This window comes from Nasonia vitripennis (assembly GCF_009193385.2).
Source record: "Nasonia vitripennis strain AsymCx chromosome 1 unlocalized genomic scaffold, Nvit_psr_1.1 chr1_random0005, whole genome shotgun sequence".
Taxonomy (NCBI): Eukaryota; Metazoa; Arthropoda; class Insecta; order Hymenoptera; family Pteromalidae; genus Nasonia; species Nasonia vitripennis.
The window spans coordinates 3,113,118-3,139,532 of NW_022279591.1; the positions used below are offsets into that span (position 1 = coordinate 3,113,118).

The 26,415-nt window shown below is 41.6% G+C and overlaps 1 protein-coding gene across 37 annotated transcripts in view; it reads right to left on the reverse strand.

Annotated features, from left to right (window-relative positions):
- Positions 1-26,415, reverse strand: part of LOC100118566 (coiled-coil domain-containing protein AGAP005037) — a 1,551,999-nt gene that overhangs the window by 1,313,485 nt on the left and 212,099 nt on the right. For 36 of the 37 annotated variants that reach the window (XR_004345134.1, XR_004345131.1, XR_004226356.2 and 33 more), the window contains one exon: positions 5,318-5,655. The exons of the other annotated variant lie outside the window; for it this stretch is intronic. Coding sequence is in view for 29 of the 36 variants with exons in the window: in XM_032601341.1 (XP_032457232.1) it covers positions 5,318-5,655 (338 nt within the window). In the remaining 7 variants the exon portion in view is untranslated. The remainder of the gene's footprint in view (positions 1-5,317; positions 5,656-26,415) is intronic. 37 annotated transcript variants of the gene reach the window in all.

Sequence of the window (26,415 nt, forward strand, 5' to 3'; positions counted from 1 at the left end):
TAAGTCATACAAAATAATGCATGAAGTCGAAATAGAAAAACAAAATCGTTTGTATTTAACACGCAAATAATGTATGTAAGCCGTAATTCTAATCATGATAAACGTAGATATAACGCAGCTTAATGTGAACACACAATTTAACTTATCACGTTGTACGCACATTCCACACACATTATGCAGCCGCTAGATATTGCATTTTTTCATCCACTAAAAGATGTCTACAACAAAAAAGCAGTCCCTCAATGGAAACGAGAAAATAATGATATACGACTGAAGAAAGAAGACTTTCCCAAAGTTTTACAATTGGCATTCGAGCTTTTCTCAGAAGAGAAAAAAGTAATTGTTTATGGCTTTAAAGCTGATGAATTATATCCATTTAATCCTGATAACCTTGATTCCGGTGTTCTGAAAAAAAAACAAAGAATTGTAAAAAGAAGGCTAGAACCAATCTAAAAATAATTTTGAAGAAGCGGATCAACTTTTAAAGAATTTTGAAAAAAATTTACCAATTTCATTATTAAATATGTTTTATGCTTGTGAAAAATCTGAAGAATGGCTTGGCTCGATAGAGAATAAAGGACTATTTACTTACTGGCTTATGCTGAAGAAAAATATTCCTGGTTGGATTTTAATATTTTAATTCAATTCAATCTTACACTGATCAATTAATATTTTTCATTTCTACGCATTAATTTGTATATTTGAATATTTACATGATTTTCATTTTATCATAAAACTTAGATTTATAAACTTTTTATAATATTTAGGTACGTCTTTGATAGAAGATAGTGAAAATGTAGTTGTAAATATCGAAACAGTTCGTAGATTACCTATAATTAAGAGTATAGAAAAAAATAAATATTGAACCTCCCCGAGAAAAATTTCACAATCAACAGAATCACTTGAAGTAGAAAACAAGAAGTAACTACACCCGATGATTCAATCCTGGAAGAGCCAACTACAGTTAAGGAAATAGTAGATGTACCTGTAACCGGAGAATCATTTCAAGCACCTCTGGAAGAGCAAACTACAGTTGAGCAAGTAGTGAATGTACCCTTACCTTATGAATCGTTTCAAGCAACTCTGGAAGAGCCAACTATAGTTCAGCAACTAGATTATGCACCCGTACTCGAGGGATTATTTTAACTAATTCAGGATAAGTCATCTCTATTTGAGCAAGCGGTTACTATACCTGTCGAATTTGGCCAGCCAATTGTCGGACACCAAGTTGATCAGCTAATTGTAGCTGAACCAGCTAGGGCTAATCATACAACTCTATTACTCGTGGAAAACGCCTTGATGGAAGATCAAGTGTTCACAATTCTAGCTTCAGAACAACATTTATTTACAGGAAACGATGACAGCACCACGTGTTCAGAGTATTTGCCCAAAAATAAAAAACCAAACTGGCAATGAAGGGCAAAAAAAAACGCTGACAAGTAGCGTCTAGCGAGCAGCAGTTCGTCTGAATAGGCACAAATCGACGCAAGCAGAGCGTCGCATCCCGAAAAAGTGGAAAAAGCGTAACAGGCGGACAATAAGGCGCAGAAGTCCGCCGCGCTCTCATCGTTGTCAGCAGATAAAACCGATGAAAGGAATGAGGCGGGCCAGTATATCGACGAGCGAACAGAGCCCGGCAGAACCGAACTAAACTCGGACGAGTTAATAGAATCGATTCTGGAAAGTCACACGGGAGCCAATGAAAATCTCTCGTGCGATGAGGATAATCCCCAAGAAAAACGCTAGGCAGTTTCCAATTCAGAGCCCTATATGACAACGGCGCATCACGAGTATGCATGGTGCCTATAGGACTGCAACTCGCGAGCGCGCTGGGATGGCAAGTAATGCCAAATCAAGGCCGCGGCGCTAAGCTCGCCGATGGCAGCTACACAAAAATCGTAGGTTATGTCTGGCTACCTTTGGAAGTTGGCAGTCTTAAGAAAAAAGTCGGTGTACTGCATAGTGGGCGTAAATTTCATGCTGACGTTCAAGGCCGTTTTAGATTTAACGACGTCGAAGCTATATTTTAAGGCAAACAAGGAGCATATCGACGTCGAGTTAGCCGCCATAGAGGGAGGCGCGCTAAAGTTGGCTTCGGAGACATCATAGGCCCCTTGCCGAAGTCAGCAAAAGACCACGAGTACGCACTCGTCCTTCAAGATTTATTTACTCGATGAATTGAGTGCGTGTCGCTTCGCAAAGCCAACAGCAAAGCGATACTTGCCGCTCTTGAGGAGAGAATAATTTTGAGATTCGGCGCATCCGAGGTATTCCATTCAGATAACGGCACCTAATTCAAAAACAAGGTGATCAACGACTACCTAACAACGCAGGGAATACATCACTTGTATTCACCACCGTACCATCCGCAGGCGAATCTAGTGGAACGGGTAAACCGCACTGTGAAAAGAGCAATTGCCACATTTGCTCAGGGTAATCATCGAGCATGGGACGAGTATCCCAATGAGATCGCGTTTTCATTTAACATCGAACTTCACGAATGGACGGGAACTACACCCGCGATGATGAATTTCGGCAGGCAGCGGCGTCTCTGAAAGAGAAGGAGGACCAAGAAGCTGCACATCAGGAGGCTGTGGGTGTGTGGCGAGACCGCCTCGCCAAGCTATCGGTACTACACGAGCGTGCAAAAGCTCTGTCCAGCGAATCGCAACTTCGCCAGGCGGCACTGTTCGACGCCCGCCAGCGAGCGCCGACTTTCAAGGTCGGCGACATCGTCGCCAAGAGGAGACATGTATTGTCGTCCTCGGCGGAAGGCATCACAGCGAAGTTGTCCTTTCCATATATAGGACCGTATACCATTACGGCTCAAATCAGCTCGAATACGTTCGAGCTGACCGATAAAAAAGGGAAAGTCCAAAAACTGATCCGAGCCGAAGAGATGAAAATCTTTTACGATAAAGACGCCGAAGAGGAGGGCAGCGACGAAAACACGAACGGAGCGATCCCCAAAACCCTCTCGTCGCCCGCGCGGGCGTCCCCGAAAAGTTTTAACGGCAAACGTGCCGACGGCAAATCCGCAAACAGAAAAGCGCAAGTCCAGCCGACCGAAAGGCTCGACTAAGGCGAGCAAAGAGAAACAGCCCAAAACGACGGCGTAGTCACCTCAGACGACGCGAGCGAAGCGTCGCGTCGCGCGTATTGCATCGTCATACTTATTTCTCATATCATGTCTATCATCATAACCATCACCTCTTCTTTCTCCATTCCCTAACAGACACTACACATCAATTGAAGATGGCCAAAGAAGAAGACCTGCGCAGGAAGACCAGCGCGAGCCCTATGCAGCGCTTCGCCGCAGCTATCAAGCTTTCCTGGTCAACGAAACTGATGCCGTGCAGCGTGCGTTCAAGGATTTGGACCGCCTGACCACCGAGATACGCTGCGCGGAATCCCAGCTCGACTCGGAGCTCGACGAAACGATCGTCACGATCATCGAGGGACCTGCAAGATCCCTGACCAGGGAACTGGCTAATGAGCAGCCCAAGGAGCTGGCCCAAGAGCAGCTCCAGGAGCCTACCAAAGAGCAGCTTGATGAGCCGGTCGCTGAGCCGTCGGAAAAAGAGGGTGCGTGGGGAGGGGCGACCAGGCCGATCCAGAAACCGCGACCTGGGCGAAACGCATTCAGAATCAGCGCTGAGAGCAACGCCTCGTCGCTGGAGCCCGGAGATGGTGCGCAGACCGTTACCGAGCCATCGAGGAAGAAGAGCGAAAGGCGAAGGAGCGCCTTGACGAGTTGTGCAAGGCGCGCGAGCTTCTAGAGGAGTGGGCGCGCCGCAAACAGCTGGTGGCTCGACGGGCGCAGGCTCGTCTTGCCAGGGCGTGGCTCGAAGAAGAGGGTGCACGTGTCAAGGAACAGCAGCGTGCGGAGTATTTGAAGAAGAAAAGGGAGGAAGAGCAACGATGTTTCGTGTGCGGCCACCCGGGTGTTAAGAATCTCACTAGTGCCCGGAGCGTGCTACGCACAAGATGATTCTGGCGGAGATTCCGCGAGACAGGAAAAACCAGTAGGGGAGAAGAGATGTAGCAGAGAGAAGTTGGAGGAAAAATAAATAGTACCTCGAGTCCTCTACGCTTCGTGTATTCTTGATTTCTTGCCCGATTTCCCCATCCCACAACATCCCAGCATGTCATTTGTCGCATGATCGCATGACGGCGATACAGAGTTGTTCCGCGAGCTACGTAACGTCCGGAAGGGGGTGTAACGAGCGGCCACAAATTCGTATCACGCCCGCTCGTCCGGACGCGCGATGTTGGCTTGGCAGCCGAGCGCGGTGTTGCCAAGTCATGCGGAGAGGCGCGCACAAGAGGCCGCGCGCGAAGGAGACTAATTCGGTCTAGCGACCTGTTGACAGACGTGCGCGCATCGACATTATTTCACCCAGGAGTGATAATCGACGCAACGAACAGCTACGACGACTGAGACCACCTCGATCTACGCCCTCATCGATCGCGTGAATGCGATACGAAGCAGCACCTGAACATCCATGGAGCTGTGCAGCCTGGCAAAAAGGGACGCCTTCTCGCCACCGATCGTCCAGAGACCGTCGTTCAACCTTACACGCCGGAAGTCGCGCCCTGCGCGTACAGCGAACCCGTATGTCTCAAGTGACACTTACCAAAATATACCAACGCGAACTTACAGACACCGAAGCCTAGGTTCGTGTCACTGAACACTCGGCTGGTCTATCTAAATCAGTTCTCTGGCGCGCCGCGCGCGACCACTTGTAATCATATTTTGTCATGTCCTTTCATTCTTCTGCTCACGAACTCAACAGGGTTAGACCAGGAAAGATTCATGGCACCGTCGTCGCCGTTGGCGGTTGAGAAACCCTGGACGCGGAGAAAGCGCGACGAGCTTCACTCGCCGTGCATTTTGTATTCGCGGGCAACCCGGCTGCATTGTACGGAGTCGTCATTGTACCGACGGCTAACGTCCGTCGACGACTTCAGCATCATCGAGGGAGAGCCGTGGCGCATTTGTTATTGTAGTTATAAACTGCTCGGTGACACGGCGGCGTCTACGCGGCCGACGTGCGCAAGTCCAGTTGCCCCGTTACAACTTTAAGGGCTAAAGTCGTATAATCAAATATTTATGGTTTACATTTGTTTAATAGCTTCTGAGCTATGGATTAAAAGTATATGATTAAATATGTTTTTGGAAATGGGAAATGTTAAGTAATTTAATTTATTTTTTCTGTTGTATCATAAGGTTAATTCGTATGTGTCTTATATGAAACACACGCCGCAGATAAAAAAAATCAAGAATTAAAGTAAAAAGAAATATAAATTATTTTACCTCAAGGTCCATTGCGGTTTGCCGTGAGGAAGCTCCGTATTGAGAATGAGGCGGAGGCAGATGTCGTGGATGAAGTGGGTGAATACTTTGAGCTGCGGTTGAGGTGACCCCAATAGTATTGCTAGCCGGCATAGTTCCGCACTGTTGATGGTGTAATGATTGATGATCGCCGCTCAGGGTGTGTCTGCGGAGTTCCTCTCGAGAACGCCCACTGATAACAGTGGCGTTCCGACTTTGGAGTGCCAAGCTAATTCCGCTATTAATTCCAATGCCGATGCCACTGATACGTCTTCCAGAGTTATCATTAACTTCTTTACCCTCTGACTTTCCTGTGCCAACTAAATTATGCATATTAATATGCTTATTAATTAGTTAAACTTTTAAAAATCACATGAGAAATATTTTGTAAGATATTGAGATGAAACATAACATTTTGATCAAAGGAATAAAATCAATAAGTACTAAAAATTACATTAAGTCAGGAAGCCCACTTAGCGCTTGGTACACATCATATCTGTTTTAACACATGTATCGATTTTTGCATTTTTTTGCATATTAAGCGAGGATAATTTGACTGTTCAGAAAAAAAAATTTAGCGCAATTTCTTCCACTGCAAAAATATATTACAAAAATCGTGTTACGACATCAAGTTAGTTACTATATAAGTCGATAAATTTAAAAGAGTTATATTCTTATCAAAAGAATCTTGTACCAATGACTACAGTTGTTATGTAGCAAACCAGGAAGTCAATGTTTCGGAAATTAAATGAAAGTTTTAAAATAATACAAAGGAAAAACATATGATGATGATGTAAGGTGAGCTCATCATTAAACTAGGTTTCTAGAGACTGGTTTTCAGGACCATATCTACTGTTTCTATAGAGTGGTAAAGTGTGTGAGTTGTGTGAATCTACGTATCGTATAATATCTGTGTGTCAAGTACAATGAGAGAGAGGAAGGGTGAAAATAAAATGTCTGGCTTCGCTAGGTATCAAAAGAACAGACCAGCAAGGAAGGTGGGGCAAGCTATACATCATCGATGAGTAAAGATCGCAGATCCGTGCACATGAGTAAAAGGCTTGGCTTCGCATGCGCTTCCATCGAAGGAATGTACAGCGTCAGAGAGTGAGCGTGTTGCTTCTGGTCTAAAAGTTAATCTGGCATGGCTAGGCGCCACATTTTCTCCCTGACTGTAATCACTCAGGTCTGAGTTGACTCATAAGTATCAGATGCTTCAATTATGACTCAAAAAATGTTTTTTTATTTATTCCAAGTATTATTATTAAACTTTATTGTGTCGCCCTTCTGGCGTATACAATCTTCTGCCTTTGTACATTATTTTACATTTTTACATTTATTTTGCATTTATTTATTTTCACTTCGTGTTTTCTGTTTGTATGTATCTATCTAGAGTGAGTGTCTGTTTAAGGTTATCTTTTGTATATGTGTTTGCATATTGTGCTGTTTCGTATTTGGATGTGTCTGCGTGCGCTCGTGTGTTAGCATGAGTGAATGTATGAGAGCGTGTGTGTGCCTATCTCTCTGTAACTGTAGGCGAGCTATGGCAATTTATCCGTCTTTCTCCCATCCTCTTTCGTCTCTTCCTTTCTTTCACTCTTTCTCTTCTTCCACTGAGTCTTCATATCTCCACCTTTTGTACCTTTTCTTTTTAGCTTGGTTCCTGGCCCTTTTTTCCCTTTTCACAATCCACTCCTTCTCTTCATCCCATGAATATCTTTCTTTTGAAAGATCACTTTTTGGTCTCCTCTGTCCTCGTGTCATCCGGCTCCCATGCTACTCCTTCCATTATGTCCTCCATCCTTTCTTTTAGCGAGTCCTCCTCATTCCAATTATTTATGTAAACAATTAGCCCTCTTTCACAAACCATACATCTGCTCTCACCTTTCTTTTATTCTTTTTCCGGTCTCTCTCTCTCTCTCTCTCTCTCTCTCTCTCTCTCTCTCTCTCTCTTTCTCTCTTTTTCCCTCTCTTCTACTTCTGTTGTCCGTACAGTCTCCGGCTCTTCTTCCTCATTTTATTTCTTGCTTCTTCTTCGAAACCTCCACCTTCGTTCTCTTCTTTATAGCTGCTTCCCTTACCTCTTTCATCTCTTTTTTCAAGTTCCTCATCTTAGCTTTCATTACTTCCATATTCTCTCTCATCTCGTGCATTCTCCTCTTCAGGCTTTGTCCTTTCTCTTTTTCCAGCTTCATCTTGATTTTCCAGTTCTCAACCTCTTCATTTAAATCCCTCATCTTCCTTACTATTTTCCTGTCTTCTCTCGACATTTCACTTTCTTTGCTGCTTACTTTCTCCTTTCTGATGCTTTTTCTAACCTTTACTGAGCTCAATCACGATGTGTGGATGTTTGTCTGACATTTCCTTGTTTCGCACCTTGTTTCATTTCCTCATTCCTTTTCTATGTTAGTCCTCCATCTAGTCCTCTTTCTAGTTACTTTTCTTTGGCCTCTCGTACCTCTGTCCCCCACCTTACAAAAAGTCCCTGCGCCTTTCTCACCTCCCTCCATTTCCTGATCTGATTTTTCACTCTTGCCGGCGTTTACTTGTCGAATCGCAAATTCGATCTTTTATTTAGTTATCATTACTTGCGTTTAACTGCTTAGGCTGAATCGCTGCGGCTGTGCTGTAGTCAGGCTTATACAGGATGGGTGTATTCGAATGGAGGACACTTGTAGTTGGCTGATTCTCTCGATTTATTCAAGGCAAAATTTTCTATAAAGACCGAAATCGCGGCTTAAGACTGGTAGCTCTTTGGTAGCGACGGATAGGAGCGTCGTCCAAAGAGTCCAGGTTGAGTGTACAAACACAACTGATCGCACGCAGTATATACGATTTTCGCGACCTTTACGACGGTTTTTCGCATGCTTCCAGGCACTTAATCGAAAAACTAAAATCTACGTTATGTAGTGCACGTTGTCAACTTTTCGACCCTTTTTTTAAATTTTAATCGGACTTACGGTATAGCATACAGACCTGCCGGAAAAAACGCACCGCAAACTTTGAATCGCAATTTTCAGCAAAAACTAATAATCCGACAGCACCCAACTTTTGCACATGTAAAGAACATTATAATCCCTACTTTTTCCCAAAAATTTTAGCGCTTCAGCTCAAAAAATGACGGAGCTATAAATTTTCAAAAAGACGCCTAATTTTCCGGTTTTTCCTAATTATCTCAGGACCTAATTATTCGATTGAGGCGTTCGACATCTCATTTTGTAGATATTTCCATTCTCTACAAATCAACTTGTTTAGTTATTCTGATAGCGCCTTTAGTTTATAGTTTTAAGCAAGAAAAGACCAAAATCGCGTTTTTTGCAATAAATTTTTAATTACTAACAATAAGGAACGGAAATGCAAGTGAAAAACATATACCTTTTTATCTGCTTATCATCCTTCAGATGATCGCACAATCGGTTTGCTTCAACAAATTATGTCACAATAAGGCAGTTTTAAATCTCTACAGCCTGGCCTATTACATCTCTTGCTTATCTTGAGACTCTCATGTCCCCTTTCTATGTCTGGATCTGAATGTCCTTATCCACCCTTTCTATTTCTGCCCATACCTGCTCTCCTTCTCTTAGTCTTCTGTTATATTCCACCATTGACCAGCCTCTCTTGTTTAGTTCTTCTTCTCTTACCTTTCTGCGCTCTTTTCTCCGTTTTAACTCTCCAACATTTACTCTATAGGGTGCCCTCCTCCGCCTTGCATAGCTTTTCCTCGTACTTCATCGCTCGTTTTCTTGTCCTTGTCTGTAGTCTAAATCTTTTTGTCTATAGATGTAGTATGTGCTCCGGGGTTGTCCTGTCTAGTTTTAACATCCTATTCATGTATTTCTTATGTATTTTCTCTGAATTTTCTTTTGCTTTCTATCCCCATATCTCTGCCCCATACTCTGTTACGCTTTTGACCATTGCATCAAATAACCTCATTCTCAGTTCTCAGTTGTCCCTGAAAAGCTCTTCTCTTAGCCCCCACATTGAACTCATCACTGTATTAGCTTTCTCCTTCAGATTTTTTATCTAACCCTCCTCCTTACCATTTTCTGTTAGTGTATAACCTAGGTGGTTGAAGCTCTTTACTATTTTCAGTTCTGTCTTTTCCCAATCGAATTTCTCTTCTTTTTTCCTTCTTCCTCAGTTCTTAAATACCATTATCTTAGATTTTTCTGTGTTTAGCTCCAGCTCTTTCCTGTTTATAATCCTCTTGAACCTTTTCAGCATCTACTTTCATCCTCCTACACTCGTCACTAAAAGTACCATATCGACTGCGTAGGATAATGACCAGAATTTCTTTTTTCCTAGTACGACACCTTCTTCCAGCTCTTTATGTGATTCTTTTTCTACGTCTGCCATCACTACATTAAAGAGAGTCGGGCTTAGTGGGCATCTTTGTCTTACTCCCTTGTATAATTCAAACCCTCCTATCTTTTTATTCCCAATTTTTAATTCGCTCCTTGAGCCCTCGTAAAGCTCCGTAACCCTGTCCCTAATTCTACTCCCCAATCACAGTTTTCTCGTCATTTTCCATATCTCTTTTCTTCTTACTTTATCGAACGCTGCTCTCATATCCGCGAAGAAGGCGTACACTTTCCCTCCTTTTTTCACGAGTTCTGTTTCTACTGTTTTGCTCAGTATGTATAGCGCGTCCGCCGTCCCTCTTCCTTTTCTAAATCCCATTTGTGTATCGTCCAGCGTGCCATTTCTCTCTAGTACCCTTTCTCTTTTTTCTCTGATCACTTCTGTGTAGATTTTATACTCTGTGTCCATCAGCGTTATCCCTCTAATATTTATTCCAAGTATATATTTTTTCTTAATAAGTTTCTAAGCGGCCCTAAAGTGACCTTTTTTGACAGCCCTAAAAAAGCAGGCAAAAAAGCTTTTCTTCTCCGTTTTTTGAAATATTTGTAAAAACGATTAAAACGTGTACTGACATATATATATATATATATATATATATATATATATATATATATATATATATATATATATATATATATATATCTAAATACTTTGAGGTTCCATGTCAAACAAAGTTACCTCAGTTCTGTTTATAGGCACAAATAACGCAAAAATCAATACATGCGTTACAAAAACTATGGTGTACACGTGCAGTACACGTCTTCGACTTTTAAACACCCTTGGCTTTGGCTCGGGCTACTCGCCTCGACTCGTACTCGTAACAATCTATTTTTGAATATCCACTAAGAGATTGAATCAACGTAGGAGAATATTACTCTCTCTACAAATATTGTATAGTTATTTTAGCTATACGCCCTCCCCCCTCCTCCGCAAAAAAAAACGTTAAAATCGTTCATTTTTATTATTTTTGGAAATCTGAATCCCTCTCCCGCACAATCTAAATCTGACGTTTGTTATACATATGGAATACCATTCTCCGACAAACATGTAAAAGTGGTAATTAATAGACAATTAAAACCAAAAATGTATCGTGCTGTTAAAGTACCAACGTTATTACAAGATAAATATTGGAACTCTTCTCCATATTGTAAAAATAATTATAGTAGAAACAAACGTGGAAGGATAACCCCTGGTTTCCCAGAAAAACAAACAAACTAATAATGCATAAACATTGGCAACGTTTGGTCCCGGGTGAGAACCTCTTCAAGCCTTTATTAAGTATTGTATTATATTGTATTATATAGTACATTACGATACGTGTGACTTAAATGGTTCTTTTTTACACGGCGCAGTTAGCACCTGAGCGTAGTGAGGGCGCTAAGCGCCGTGTAAAACTGAACCATTTAAGTCAAGAGTATCGTATAAAATTTTATAGTACAGACTGCTAAAATTCGCAAGTCTCGCCTATTCGTGACTAAGTCCTTATGTACACGGTGAGGTTATCGCACGAGCGTAGCGAGTGTGATAAACACGGTGCAAAAAAGGACTACTTTAGTCACAGATAGGCGTGACTTAACAGCGGATTTTAGAAACACTGTGCTATAAAAAATATTTTTATACATTTATATGTTGTATTTTTCTGTTTTTCTTAATAAAGGCTTGAAGAGGTTCTCACCCGGGACGAAACGTTGCCAATGCTTATGCATTATTAGTTTGTTTGTTTTTCTGGAAAACCAGGGGTTATCCTTCCACGTTTGTTTCTACTATAATTATTATTACTAGATCTTTCGTCGCCAGAATCACAGGCATGGCTAAATAATGCATTAGACAAATCACTTTTAACTCATACGTCTGACTTCCTATTAGATAGTTTTGCTTAAAAGAACCTATCTAACTCGGCAGAAGGCTAAGGCGCGCCTGAATACAATGCAGCCAACGGAGCCAGCTACATGTTTACAGCTTTCTGTCTTTTGACCATCCTCTTTTTAGAGGAAACAGCTCGAATCTATTTGGCATTCACGAATGCCATGATCGACTCCTCTACACTTAAAGTAGAGGTTCGACCTATCTGATCCATTGCACTCATCTTTTCAGTGTCCGTAGCCTAAGCACTTGTGTCACCGTACTACCTTCACACGCTTTCTGATCCTGCAACTTACAAGGCCCACGCGGATGTGCCCTATATCTAGAAGATCCTCAGCCTCTCTCTCGCCAAGTATCACATAGCCATTCTAACGCCTCTTATGTTAGGTTTTAATGAGGTCAGCCTCCTGCCATTGTCTAGCTTTCCAATGGCTCTTTCTATTGCTGCTTTTACCTCTTCTTGTGTAGCTTTCGAGTCCATATTCTGGGAGCGCCAGCAACCCAGTTTTCAAGCTGTGCCCTCCGTGCTCAGGCTTGAGAGCCCAGTCCGAGAGACTTAGCAGGGCACGAGCGGCCAAGAAAGACGGCGATCAGATCTCCTCGTCACACGGCGAGCTGGGGCACCTGAGAATTGCTATTTTCGTATAGCGTACTGACCAAAGTCTACAGCACTTCCTCTTACGTCAAAGGAGGGAGTTCGCTCTCCACGGGGAGTGTTGTCCACAGACTGCCCGAGCAAGTAGGGCGGTACTAAGGCCGCCTCGTGTGCGACTATATGACCGTTTCCTGCGACCTTAGGGAGAGTGTGGCCGACCTCGGTCTGCATGCTTTACAGGAATAGAAATCCTGACGTGCCCAAGCAAGCAGGGCAGTACGAAGGTCGCCTCGTGTGCGACTGGAGGATTGTGTGTGTGTGTGTGTGTGTGTGTACCTATACCGTTATGTATTAACATATATGTTTTCTGATTCTGAATTTTGGAACATTTTTTTTTTTATGATTCTGACCAATTCATGGCCATATTATAACCATTTTCGATGAATGAAAAAATATTTTTGCTTTTTTTTGATGATACGATTTATACAATATATTCAACAGTAGTGTATCTGAAAGAGCATAAAATTACCTAGTTTATCCCGCAAAATTTGACAGATTGACCATTCCGTTCAATCATAAATAAAAAAGGTGATTTTGAAAAAAAAAATATCTCCAAAACTAAATCGTCAAACATTTCAAAAAAATGTATGACAATTAAAAACGATAATATGAATTTGCTGAACAAATTTTTGATGTCGTACGATTACGGAAGTAAAGAGACTTTAATTAAGTTTAAATTTTTGGAAAATGTAGATCATTTGCTTACTTCGGCTAAGTTATTTTGCAGCTTATGAAACCAATTAGTTTAAAACGTATTCTATTATAGTTTCCAATTTTTTTTTTGTCTCTCACCCTGTATACACTGTATAACTAAAATTACTATTTTTGTTAAATCTTATAATGTTCATAATGTTTTGAGAAAATTCATGATTTCATGAGATTATCAAGACCCTATGGTATTTAAAATATTGAGGTTTGAATTTTTTTATTAAAATTATATGATTTGATATTGTCACGGGTGCTCCTTCAGTAAAATAATTAAGGTCAAAAGTATTTTAAAAATCATTAATATACTGTATATTTGAACAATATTTTATCTATTGGAACTATAAATTGTATTGTAGGTGATCTAAGCATTTTTTGCATTTTCAAAAGGTAAAAGGTGAATGTCAACTAAAACAGAACGGCTTTTGTCAAAATAGCTTTACATTTTTACAGGAAGTAGATATTATCTATTTTCTATTATAACAATTATTTCAAAACTCTTGACTATTTAGTTAAAAAAAAAACAAAAATAATTTTTTTTAAATCTAAAAATGGATATAAAATGACCATAAAATGACCATAAAATGGTCATACAATGGTTAGAATCGTGAAATAAAATGTACCCAAATTAAAAATCAGTAAACATATATGCATGTCCAATTTTATTACAATCGGTCACTCGGTTCCAGAATTAAGTCAACATACGTACATACATACATACGTACACACACACACACACACACCCACACACAGTTCTCGAAAAGCGAGTACAGCAGAAAAAGCTCCAACTACATCACAGGATAGAAATGAAGGAAACAAAGGAGCGGATAATCAACCTCAAAAGACAGCGTGGCAGGAAGTCGTCACAAGAAAGTCAAAGAAAAAAGAGAAAAAGGCAAGCAAAGAGGATAAAAGTGTCCCTGGCGTTACAAACCAAAACAGGGCCAGCAAGAATGGACAGAAGCGGGCAAGACCTCCCAGACCGGATGCTGCAATCATCAAGGCTACCCTGTCGGGACAGGATTTCTATCCTGCGGCTCCCCGACCCCGTGGTACTGATTTTATCCTCCCCAGTAGAGAGTTCACAAACGTTTCCACCGGAGTGTACTAAGCAAGCTACCACTTTCTAAACGTCCCACTCGTTCTGGCATTGGCCAACCATACATTACGCTGGAGCGTTCCCAGGGCTAGAGTCCCAAGTAGCTAGTTAGAGCCCGACTAGCTTACAAGGGCCTGGGTATACTAGTTTCGATCTTCGCCAACCGGATGGTCCTTCAATCACTCGACTAGTTACAGCTCGGAACATCCTCTCGTGGGGGGTATACCGAGGCTACCGAAATCTCAGGGTTCACCCAACTGCCCTGGCAGAAATGCCACCCTCCCGGGGCTCTTCCGTTCGGAAGATTCATCAAGGCTACAGTAGGAAAGAGCTATGCAAACATTTTGTCCAAAATGAAAGCAGCTCCGTCACTTAACACACTAGGGAATAGCGTAAATAAAATACGCAGAACAGTTGCAGGCGATCTTCTGATAGAGCTTAAACGCACAAGAGAAGTCAAAACCTCGGACTTCCAAGAAGCAGTTAAAGCGGTACTAGTAGAAGGCGCCACAATAAAAGCACTTCAGGAAGAAAAAACCATTAAATTAAGAGATCTGGACATGCTTACCTCAAAAGAGGAGGTACTAGAAGCACGACAGAAGGAAATTGGCGAAGAGAAGATTATAGAAGTCTATACGATTAGATATCTGCGAAAGATGTATGGTGACACGCAGATTGCAGTGATACGGGTACCAGTTCAGATAGCGGCTAAGATCACTAAGCTACAGAAGATCAGAATAGGATGGGTCAACTGTAGGATCCGGATGGCTAACCAAAAAAAAACAAGCTGCTCAGGTGTTATAAATGTCTATAGTCCAAGAGCTGGCCATCTAAAAACGGTCGTGATAAGGCCTGTTCTTTTTTGATATAGATTCGATAAAGATCCAAGAGTCGATAGCCTGCTCGGCAGAAGTCCTAGTGGGGAATGTATGCGTGGGCGTGCAATCAAACAGGTAAATTTTGCGTACCACCGTTGTCATCTAGTACAAGCTTGAAAATTTACACAAGCATTCCTTGAAACAAGAGAAACTTGGAAAAAAATTGGCAGAAGCGTAGGTGGGGAACAAAATGGCGGCAGAGGTGCCGTAAGTTTCAAAATATTTATGTAAAGTGACGTCATGAGGTTAGATTCTGCCATTTTGGTTAGAGATTCCTTACATCATTATTAAGCAATAAAAAAATGGTAGAAGTCTAGGTGGGGAACAGGTATCGAAAAAATTAACCTAAAGTTGCTGAATTTCGTGAATAAGCCGACTGGTATCGTCTGCATTTCTTCTTATTTTTTTATCGATTTTTAATGTACCTTAATTCAATGCACGATGCAATTTTATAAAAGCATAGTTTGTAGTTAAAAGAAAAACAAAATGGCGGCGGACGCGCTAAATAATTTTGCAAAAGTGCGCATACGACATCGTGGTGTAATATAAAGATCTGGCGCTATTGTATTCATTATTTGTATTAATAATAGTGTAATAACGATAATAATAAAGAATTTTATTATTATTATTATTATTTTTTTTTTAATCCGGAGAGTTGGTGAAATGCATAATGCACCATGACAGGAGCCGTGCGAGACTCCCCGTATGTGAGGCTCTCCTGGTGTGGGACAACACCAGGCATACTCACTAAAACTCCCGCTCTCAGACGGCCGCGAAAACCCCCCCGGTAGCCGCTTTCGCATTCCTTCGGTGGGTCGCCTGTCTTAAACTATTCTAGCCGTCAACTAGTCTTACAAGCAACCGTCATTGTTCTTCGCGCGGAGAACCGTCTCCACGTACGCCGTTATCTCATCCCAGTTCTGCTTACTATCAAGCATCGTTTCAACTACAGTCTCGGGCGTGAACGCCAAACCGTCATAATCTTTTTCCGATACATATTCATAGTCATAGCGTCGGCCCACACCTCTGCTCCATATAACAGGATAGAGTTAGTGGTTGCCATGAGTAGCCGCCTAACTGTTGGCCTAGGCCCACGGACATTAGCCATGAGTCGGCTAAGTTGCGCTATTCTAGTCGTGGCTTTTTTACAGACGCGATCTAGGTGCTCCCCGTAGTTCAACTTCGTATCTAGAGTTATTCCTAGATACTTGGCTGATGGTTTCGTCGTTATAGTCTCGCTGCCTACCTTCATGGGTACCTATACGGTATTATTATTATTATTATTATTATTATTATTATTATCATTATTCCCATCGAAATGTTCGCTCCTTGTCGAAGGCAGCTGCCTTAATACCTTAGCAGCTGACCGGGTGATGGGCTTATGAGAGCAGCACTCCCCATAAACGAGCGGAACGCTGCTCTCTAACTAATAAAGCGAACCGCCATGTTGACCGTGCGGTGCGACCCGTGAGCCGCCAAAGGAGAACCTGGGTGGCGAGGCGATCTGAAGTTGCATGCGGAAGTGACCTGACCTATCTTTGGCTTCCGCTGACGTGCGAGACGGGAGGCCGGAATCTAGCTAATTCTGGTCTCCAGAGAGCCGAGCACCTTCGTTCGTGTGGGAGGTTCTAGAGAGCCGAGGTGGACTAGTTCGATAGCGCGTGCTATACCCCGGTATGATGTGCCCAGTCTGGTACCACCTTCAGTCATGTGTTGGGGCCTATAGACAGGGGGATCCGGGTGGTCGGACACATGCCGGGATGAAGAAAACTACTAAACATGGAGACCAATAACGAACATCAAGAAAATACACAGGAAATCCTGGAATTGGAAACCCTAAGGGTGCCAACAGCACAAGACGGTGGATATCCAATCCACAAAGCAAGCAGCAGTACCAGCATAGCCAGCGCCATGAGCGCAGCAGAGTACCGGTTCGAGAAGAAGGCACCGGTAGATGAAGAGAGCCAGATCATAAAGGAATAGCTAAAAGATCATGCCAGCCTGCGAGACAAGCTACTGGAAATAAGGCGCACGACCAGAGAAATGATGAAAACTCTGGAGAAGCAGAAGAACGTGAATATTACGATTAAGGATGGATTACCTATTATAGGATCCACCATAATCGAAGCTCTCGCGACCCTCGACAAGATGGAAGATGCTGCAAAGAGGCAGTCCCCCCAACAACCCAGAGCGGACAATCAAAAGCCTCAGAGGACGACAAAGTCGAAGAAGATGGAACGGGCATCATCCGACGGAGGAGATGGTACCCCCGCCAAAAAAGATAAGAAAGAGGACAGAAGGGCACCCTCCATGAGCAACAAAACTGCAGAGGCACAAGAGCCTTGGCAACTAGCGGCAGGGAGAAAGGCAAAGAACAACGAGAAGAAAAATCAGGAGCAGGACCAGCCTCAACAACTGAGGAAAAAGGCAGAGAGGGTCCCGCGGCGAAGAGGAGATGCAATCGTCGTAAGACCGGAACCGGGAAAAACTTACGCCGAGATCTTGGGACAGATCAAGGTAAGAGTAAAGCCGGAGGAGCTGAATACGGAGGTTAAGTATCTCAGCAAGACAAAAGATGGCGGCGTTCTGATTGGCGTAGGTAAGAGTGATGATAAAATGGAATCACTTAAAACGGCCATCCAAACCGCCATTGGAAAGGCAGGCACAATCAGGGGAAAGATCTCCAGAATCATACTGGAAATTAGGGACATCGACAGTCTTACGACGCAGGACGATGTCCGCAGTGCTATCACAGACGAGACGGGCGAAGAAGATGCCAAAGTCCATCTGTTCGAGTCGAACACGAGGGAGCAGAGGGTGGCAGTGGCCGAAATAGATCAGATTAAGGCCACCGCTCTGCTCAAAAAAGGGAAGATCCGTATCGGTTGGATAAACTGCCGAGTGAGGGTTCGCGCGAACCCCACGCGATGTTATCGCTGCCTCAGTTACGGACACGTAAAGGCGAGATGTAAAGGACCCGACAGGAGCGCCAACTGCTGGAAGTGTGGCGCGAGTGGGCACAAGACAGCACTATGCACTGTGCCAACCCAACAAAGGAGGTGTTTCTTATGCAAAGACGCTAAGATGGCCGAGGACAAGACGGTGCATGCGCCAGGCACCGGTACGTGCGCGGTCTTCCGGGCGGCCTTAAAAGCGGGAAAAACGCAAGGATAATGGCGCGGATACTTCAAGGTAACCTGCACAGAAGTAGGCTCGCCCACGATCTCCTACCATAATTTGTTGCAGAGGAGAAAGCGGACATCCTCCTGATAAGCGAACAGTACACGGATCGAGACACACCCGGCTGGGTGTCCAACGATGCAAAGACCGCCGCAGTCTGGGTGCCCAGGCGCGGAATCGCAGAATCAGGGACGGGGGATGACTACGTACGGGTAAGGATGGGCCGCATCACTTACTTCAGCGTATATCTCTCACCGAACCTCACTGCGGCGAATTTCGTGATACGACTAAGGGTGCTAGAGGACGCAATAAGAGACGTATCCGGGGAACTCGTTATTGGGGGCGACTTCAACGCGAGGGCCACGGAATGGGGTATGACGACAACGAATTGCAGAGGCAGGGCCATCCTCGAGATGGCATCTTGACTAAGCTTAGTGGTAGCAAACGAGGGAAACACCACTACCTATCGCAGACCAGGTTTTGGGGAATCTACACCGGACGTAACTTTCGCAAGCGAAACGACAATCCGCAAAATCAGGGATTGGCATGTCATGGAGGAATATACTGCAAGTGACCACCAGTATATACTTTTTGACATCCAGGAGGACCACAGAAACAGGACCAGAGAAAGCAAAAAGCAGACGCCACGATGGAATACCCGGCGCATGAACCGGGACAGACTTGCTGAAGAGATGCAAAGGACGGAGCTCCCATCAATTGGGCTCCCTCAGCAACTGAGCGGACGCGAAAAAGCCGAAGCACTAGTAGAACGTACAACACGTCTCATCACGGGGTTGTGCGACGCAGCTATGACAAGGGTGTCTTGCGGCCATATAAGACACCCGGTATACTGGTGGACGGAGGAAATTGCAAAAACTGCGGAAATGCTGAAAGTCGTCGCAATCCACCGGCCGGAGTTGCTACTGGAAATGTACAATCTGTGCCTGATACAGGGTGTATTCAGCTCGAGATGGAAAAGGGCAAGATTAGTCCTTATCGAAAAACCGAAAAAAGAAGCGGACACGGACACTTCTTATAGACCATTGAGTCTATTCGATACGATGGGAAAGACGGAGGAAGCGCTGATTAAACCGCGAATACTTAGCGCCGTACGCGAAGCGGGAGACCTCTCTGAAAAGCAGTATGGCTTTAGAATAGGACGATCGACCAGAGGTAACAGACGCGGTAAAGAGGGTAGAAGAGGTTAGACATGCGACTAGAGACATCGTAGTTTTGGTAACGTTAGATGTAAAAAACGCGTTCGACTCAGCAAGATGGACCGACATACATGATGCCTTAGAGTCTTTCGGTGTGCCGCAATACATTATGCGTCTTACGGAAGATTATCTGAGGGATCGGGTTATAGAGTATGACACGAAGCAGGGACGTAGAAGAAGACCTATAACTGCAGGAATAGCACAGGGTTCGATCTTAGGGCCGGACTTCTGGGGCATTTCGTACGACGGGCTTCTAAAACTCGAAATGCCGGGAGGCGTGATGCTTGTGGGATACGCAGACGACGTAACCGCATTTATAACGGCACGTAACGTGGACATCGCGCAAGCGAAACTAAACGCGATTATGCGTAGAGTGCTATGGTGGATGTCGAAGCACGGCTTGACTTTAACGCTTAATAAGACCGAAATAGTCCTCCTGACAGGAAAGCGCATACCTACCATCATACCGATGAAGGTAGGCGGCGAGACTATAACGACGAAACCATCAGCAAAGTATCTAGAGGTAACTCTGGACACGAAGCTGAACAACGGAGAACATCTAAATCGCGTCTGTAAAAAAGCCATAACTAGGATAGGTCAGGCGGCTACTCATGACGACCACCAACTCTATTCTATTATACTGAGCAGAAGTGTGGGCCGACGCGATGAGTATGAATAAGTATCGGAACATGATAACGGCTGTACAGCGAAGGGGGGCCCTTAGAATAGCATGCTCCTACCGGACGGTCGCGGCCTAGGCATCGATGGTAATCGCGGGGGTAATCCCCGTGGATCTTCTTGCGACTGAACGCAAGCGGATCTACGAGACTCGCTTAGCGTCGAATAGCATCTCGATCGCCGCGGAAGAAAGAGAAAAAACAATTCGCAATTGGCAGACTAGGTGGACCGAATGTCCAAAGGCAAGGTGGACTAGGATCCTTATTAAATATGTATGCCCGTGGGAGGACAGGAAGTGGGGGGAGGTTAACTTTTACCTTACCCAGTTTCTCTCCGGTCACGGATACTTTAGAAACTACCTGTTCGCGATGAACAGGGTGTCATCACCGGGGTATAAGTACTGCGGTGACGTACGAGACGACGTGAGACACACGTTTTTTGACTGCCCCCGCTGGGCCGAGAAACGTAGAGTATTGGAGCTGACGATAGAAGCGTTCACGACCGAGACTGTAGCTGAAACGATGCTTGATAGTAAGCAGAACTGGGATGAGATAACGGCGTACGTGGAGACGGTTCTCCGCGCGTAGAACAATGACGGTTGCTTGCAAGACTAGTTGTCGGATTGAATAGCTTAAGACAGGCGACCCCCCGAAGGAATGCGAAAGCGGCTACCGGGGGGGGGGGGGGTTCGCGGCCTTCTGAGAGCGGGAGTTTTAGTGAGTATGCCTGGTGTTGTCCCACACCAGGAGAGCCTCACACACGGGGAGTCTCGCACGGCTCCTGTCATGGTGCATTATGCATTCCAACGCTCCGGATAAACAAAAAAAAAATTATTATTATTATTATTATTATTATTAATCAATTATTTGTTATTATTATTAACCAAAATCCTCAATTATATCAATGTTTTTATTAGTGGGAAACACTTTAATAGGTGCAAACACTTACACCCTCTTGTTGATGTAGGTTTTACAACATTTTAGAAAATTTCTTAAAATATATGATCTATATATTGATGACAGATTAGTAGAGATGATTAAAAATTGTCAAACCTAAAAAATTACAGGTAACTTCTTTGAGTATGCAGAATTAATACAAATAACGTCAAAATATTTTATATTCAAAAATGACACATTACATGGTAAATATGGAAAAACAGCACAATTTTACATGATGTATATCGATTTAATCAATTATTATCTAATGTTTAAACTAAGCATTCGAATCGGAGATTGTCAGCTTTTCAAGTTCATGTTACCTGAACTGTATAAGATATTTTGTATTTTTAACCAAGTAAATTATTCTCGTTGGTTGCTCAAATACCATGATAACTTATTAAAAGTTGATGAGACTCATCCAGAACCTGCAGCTGAATTAAAAAAGGGATTCTTTAGAATAAAAAGAACTGATAAGCTATTTTTAAGAATCTTGGTAGATTTAACACTAAAAAACAATTAATACTGATGCAGCAAATAAATTGACAGAAATAGTCAGTTTTACTAATTCAATATCAGCGCGCCAGAGATGAGCAAAAAGCCATAGTTTAAGAAATACTATTATATCACACGTTAATGTAGAAAGTGGATTAAAAAAGTACAGGATGTGACTTCTGATTTAGAAAAACATCAATTAAGTAAGGACTCCTCAAAACTTAATAAATTTATTGAAGAAATAAAAAAAAAAATATTAAACCTTTTGACCACGATAAATTAGATGATGACTTATATTATATTATATAACATTCGTACAGGAAATATCAGTCACGTGGAACATTTATTGAAGAATGTTCCACTTCTAATATGAGATTTAAATGGCCTATAAAAAAAAAAATATTAAATTTTGCTTTCTGCAATGCAATAAAGAAACTAAAAATTAATAATATAGTGCAAGAAGTAAGGATGCAAAGAGATTTATTTGGATGTATGCTTGGTATTTTATTAAATGAAAATACTAATGTAGGAACTTTTGTCTTATGACTAATGTCTTAACTTTTCCATTAATTTCATTGCCCATGTCATTGTGTCATTTAGACGGCATGATATGTAAAACAGAAAAATTAGCATTGATCAAGTGTTCTAAAGCCGAAAATACTCCACCACCTTATGTCGATATTCGAATAATAGATGTTTTTTTATGGCATGCCGTGGCGTACATCTCGATTTATGCCACGCTCGTGCAAAAATGCACTCGTTATATTTCGGTTTACGAACATTGTGTCATAAAATATTGTACGATACTAGGGGGGTAAAGGGATTTCACCCTCGTAGGGACGTTATCGCCCTCGCTTCGCTCGCATTATTTTACCGCACTAGTGTCGTAATATACTATTATTGCATTGCATGCGAGATAATCATCAAACATTCAAAAATATATTAAAGAAAATATTATTATCAACGTTTTTAAAATTCATATTATTTTTGATCGATATTTTTCACTATCTATTAAAGATTATGAGCAATCTATAAGAGACGGATATATAAAAACTTACGTTATATCTGAGCCTGAGCGAATAAGGCCGAGTGACTTCCATAAAGAATTAGGAAATAGTCGGTTCAATAAGGCTTTAGTTGAATTTTTAATTTCTCATTAGGAAAATAATGAAATGGCAATTTATATTAGAGCTAAAATTATTATGTTAAATTTAAAATACTGTTATATATATATATATATATATATATATATATATATATATATGTACTTGATAATGAATACTTGATCATGATGAAGAACATAATGTTATTGAAATTGTCAACTTAAGATTTTCTTATTTTGCACATGAAGAAGCTAATACAAAAATTGTTTATCATGCGTGCAACACTGATAAAAACGCGAATATTGTAATAAAATGTTCTAATACCGACATTTTAATAATTATGTTATTCAATATGCATCACGTAAAATATGAATCAGAAATTTGGTTTGAATATGGAACTTCAGAAAGACAACAAATTATCTATATTAATGCATTATACACATCATTAGGAAAAACATTGTGCACAGCGTTACCAGGATTCCACGCTTTAACAGGATGCGATTGTGATCTGGCATTTTATGAATAAGGGAAAAACTATCCTTTTAAAATTTTTAATCAAAATGAACAATATCAAGTAGCATTTGAAGAATTGAGAAATGATATATGTGAGAAAGAAACCATTTTTTTGTTTTAGAAGATTCTATTTGCCAACTATATGGTGTAAAAACAAAAACACTAAACAATGCTCGTTATCAGTTGTTTTCCCAGAATTATATGATAAAAAATATCAATGAGCCACTTCAGAAGAAAAAATTAAAAAATGTTGACGCATCTAATTTACCACCGTGCAAAATAGAATTAAGAGAGCTACTTTTAAGGGCTCGTTATATATCTAATATTTGGAGAAATGCCTCTGTGAGAAGTGCCTACCGAAATTGATGCAGAAAATTATGTAAGGATCTTTAAAGAAACAAAATATGAATTCTCATAGTTTAAAGGAGACCAGTTAACAAATACCGTTAGAGATATAATATTGAACACAGAAGATTCTAAAGGTGAAAAAAAAAATTGAAATAAAATTATAATAAACTACAAAACGAAGTGTATTCCTCCCAATAAACATATTTATTTTACGGGAAAAAACATTTATTACGAAAGTGACGAAGAATTAAAATATAATCAAAAAGAAATAACTGAGTAAACAAAAATAATTTATAATGTACAATATTTTATATAATAAATAGATAAATAAATATATAATTACTTTACTTGAAAGACTTAAACTCGCATAATAAATAACATTTAATGTTTAAAATACTTACTTTTTATACCTATGTACAAATTGCAACGTCCAAATTTAAGTAAGTGAACAACCAAATGACTGGGTAAGATGCCATTTAATTTAATATTTTATAATCTAATATTATTTATGCACGGTCCTGTACTCATGCGTAGAAGCATGTTTCGTAATTAATATATTTTTCAAATTATTAAAATTATTTTATTTATTTGCATAATTGTGAACTTTATATACACATATTTATGATAGACAAATTATACGTGCAGAAGTCACAGCTATCAGAACGATTATACATTATTATCAATATTATTATTATTATACTTAATTAATAATAATAATAATAATAATTGCGTTTGGATAATTGAGCAAGAGCGAGAGTGGGAGAATATAAATATAAGCGTAGCTATGAATGACTAGAAATAAGGAATGAATGTGTAGAGGAAGCGCAAAGGACATGGGCCCAGTTCGAAGTAATGTGATAAACCGTACCGTTCTGGTGTCGGGCGTACAGGGAGATATGTGTTTAGTGGGTAGGGGTAGCCGCCGCCGCCGAGTCCCACACTTGAAGTTCTCGCAAGGGAACACCAGTCAGTCCGCCACAAGATTCACAGGCTCCTATAAAAAAAAATAATAATAATAATAATTGCAAGGTAATCGGCATTGCGTGGGTTCTGCAAGATCTCATCAGGGAAGTAGCTTGTGATAATAAAGTATATAAGACGCACCGGTCGTACACTTAACTGTGTTTATTGACTTACTTCCTCGGCTGCTCGAAAAGCTCTGTCGCTTCACTACATCCAGCTCCCGAATCTGCCGAAACACGCGATACCACGTGATCCCCTTACGCACCTTCCTCGCTCGCTTAGCTATGTCGTATATAATATGTACAGAGTAAAGTTTGCATAGATTACAATAATAATCATTATTATTATTATTGTTGTTATACTATTATCAATACAAATAATAAATACAATAGCGTCAGATCTTTATATTATACCACGACGTCGTATGCGAACTTTTGCAAAATTATTTAGCGCGTCCGCCGCCATTTTGTTTTTCACCTACGTTTTAGCGATAATTTTTTCAATGTCATATAACTACAAACTATGCTTTTATAAAATTGCATCGTGCATTGAATTAAAGTGGATTAGAAATCGATAAAAAAATGAGAAGAAATGTAGACGATACCGATTGGCTTATTCACGGAATTCAGCAACTTTAGATTAATTTTTTGGATACTTGTTCCCCACCTAGACTTCTGCCATATTTTTTACTGCTTAATAATGATGTAAGGAATCTCTAGCCAAAATGGCAGAATTAAACCTTATGAAGTCACTTTACATTCATATTTTGCAACTTACGGCACCTCTGCCGCCATTTTGTTCCCCACCTACGCTTCTGCCAATTTTTTTCCGAATTTCTCTTATTTCAAGGAATGCTTGTGTAAATTTTCAATCTTGTACCAGATGACGACGGTGGTTCGCAGAATTTACCTGTTTGATTGCACGCCCACGCATACCTACCCCACTAGGACTTCTGCCGAGTGGGCTATCGACTCTTCGATACTTATCAAATCTATATCAAAAGAGAACAGGCTTGAACCTTATCACGACCGCTTTTAGATAGCTGGCTCTTGGACAACTAGTTTTTGGCCATATCGGTAGAAAGTGCACAGTAAATCAAGACAGAAGTAAGCTTTGCTTTAAAAGTGGAAAAGATGGACACAAAGCAAAGGAGTGTAAGAACCAATCCAACCGTGTACACTGCAATTAAGGCACAGAGAGGAAACGTGACTACGCAGCTGGTAGCTATGTATGCCCAGTTTACCGAGCTGCAGTTGAAGCCTTTGACAGACAAAGAAAATAAAAATAGAGCAGGTAAAAATGAATCACTGCGCGACTGCACAGGACTTACTGAGCCAGTGTGTCCGTAAGACAGGAATCGACAAAGCCATCGTCTGTAAACAATACGAGACCTGGACAAACTATCGTGGGATATGGACAGTACTGGTAAAGCAGCGATATGGGCATGCGGAGACACTACTTTCCAGGAAAAAATGACAAGACGTAATGAAGGATTCGTACGCGCTAAGGTCGCAGGCGTACACATTTATAGCTGCTATGCTTCTCCTAACACGTCCATAGAACAATTCAGACAATTGTTGGACCAAATAGTACAGGATGCTGTAGGAAGAAAACCGGTACTGATAGCAGGCGATTTTAACGCCTGAGCATTAGAGTGGGGCTGCCAAAGGACGAACGAAAGAGGACGAGCGCTATGGAAAGCATTTGCCCTCCTTGACTTGGTCTTAGTTAACCAGGGATGTTCTTACACATTTCAAAGAGGAGACGCAGGGTCTATCATAGATCTCACGTCAGCAGCTGCCTGATTGGCTCAATAAGATCGTGGATGGTGAGCGATCATTACACAAATAGTGACTACCAAGCGATAATAATGGAGATAATAATATCAAAATAGAGATCCAACAGGAGGGCAACGACAAAAAGAGTCAGTTGGAAAACGAAGATTATGATAAGGAGATATTCCTGCTGGCTTTAGAAGAAATACAGCTATCTGGATCTGCGAATGATAAGGTCGAGCAGGTAATGGGAAATATTACCCGAGCCTGTGACGCAACGATGCCAAGAAGGGCTCCCAACAATAGACGAC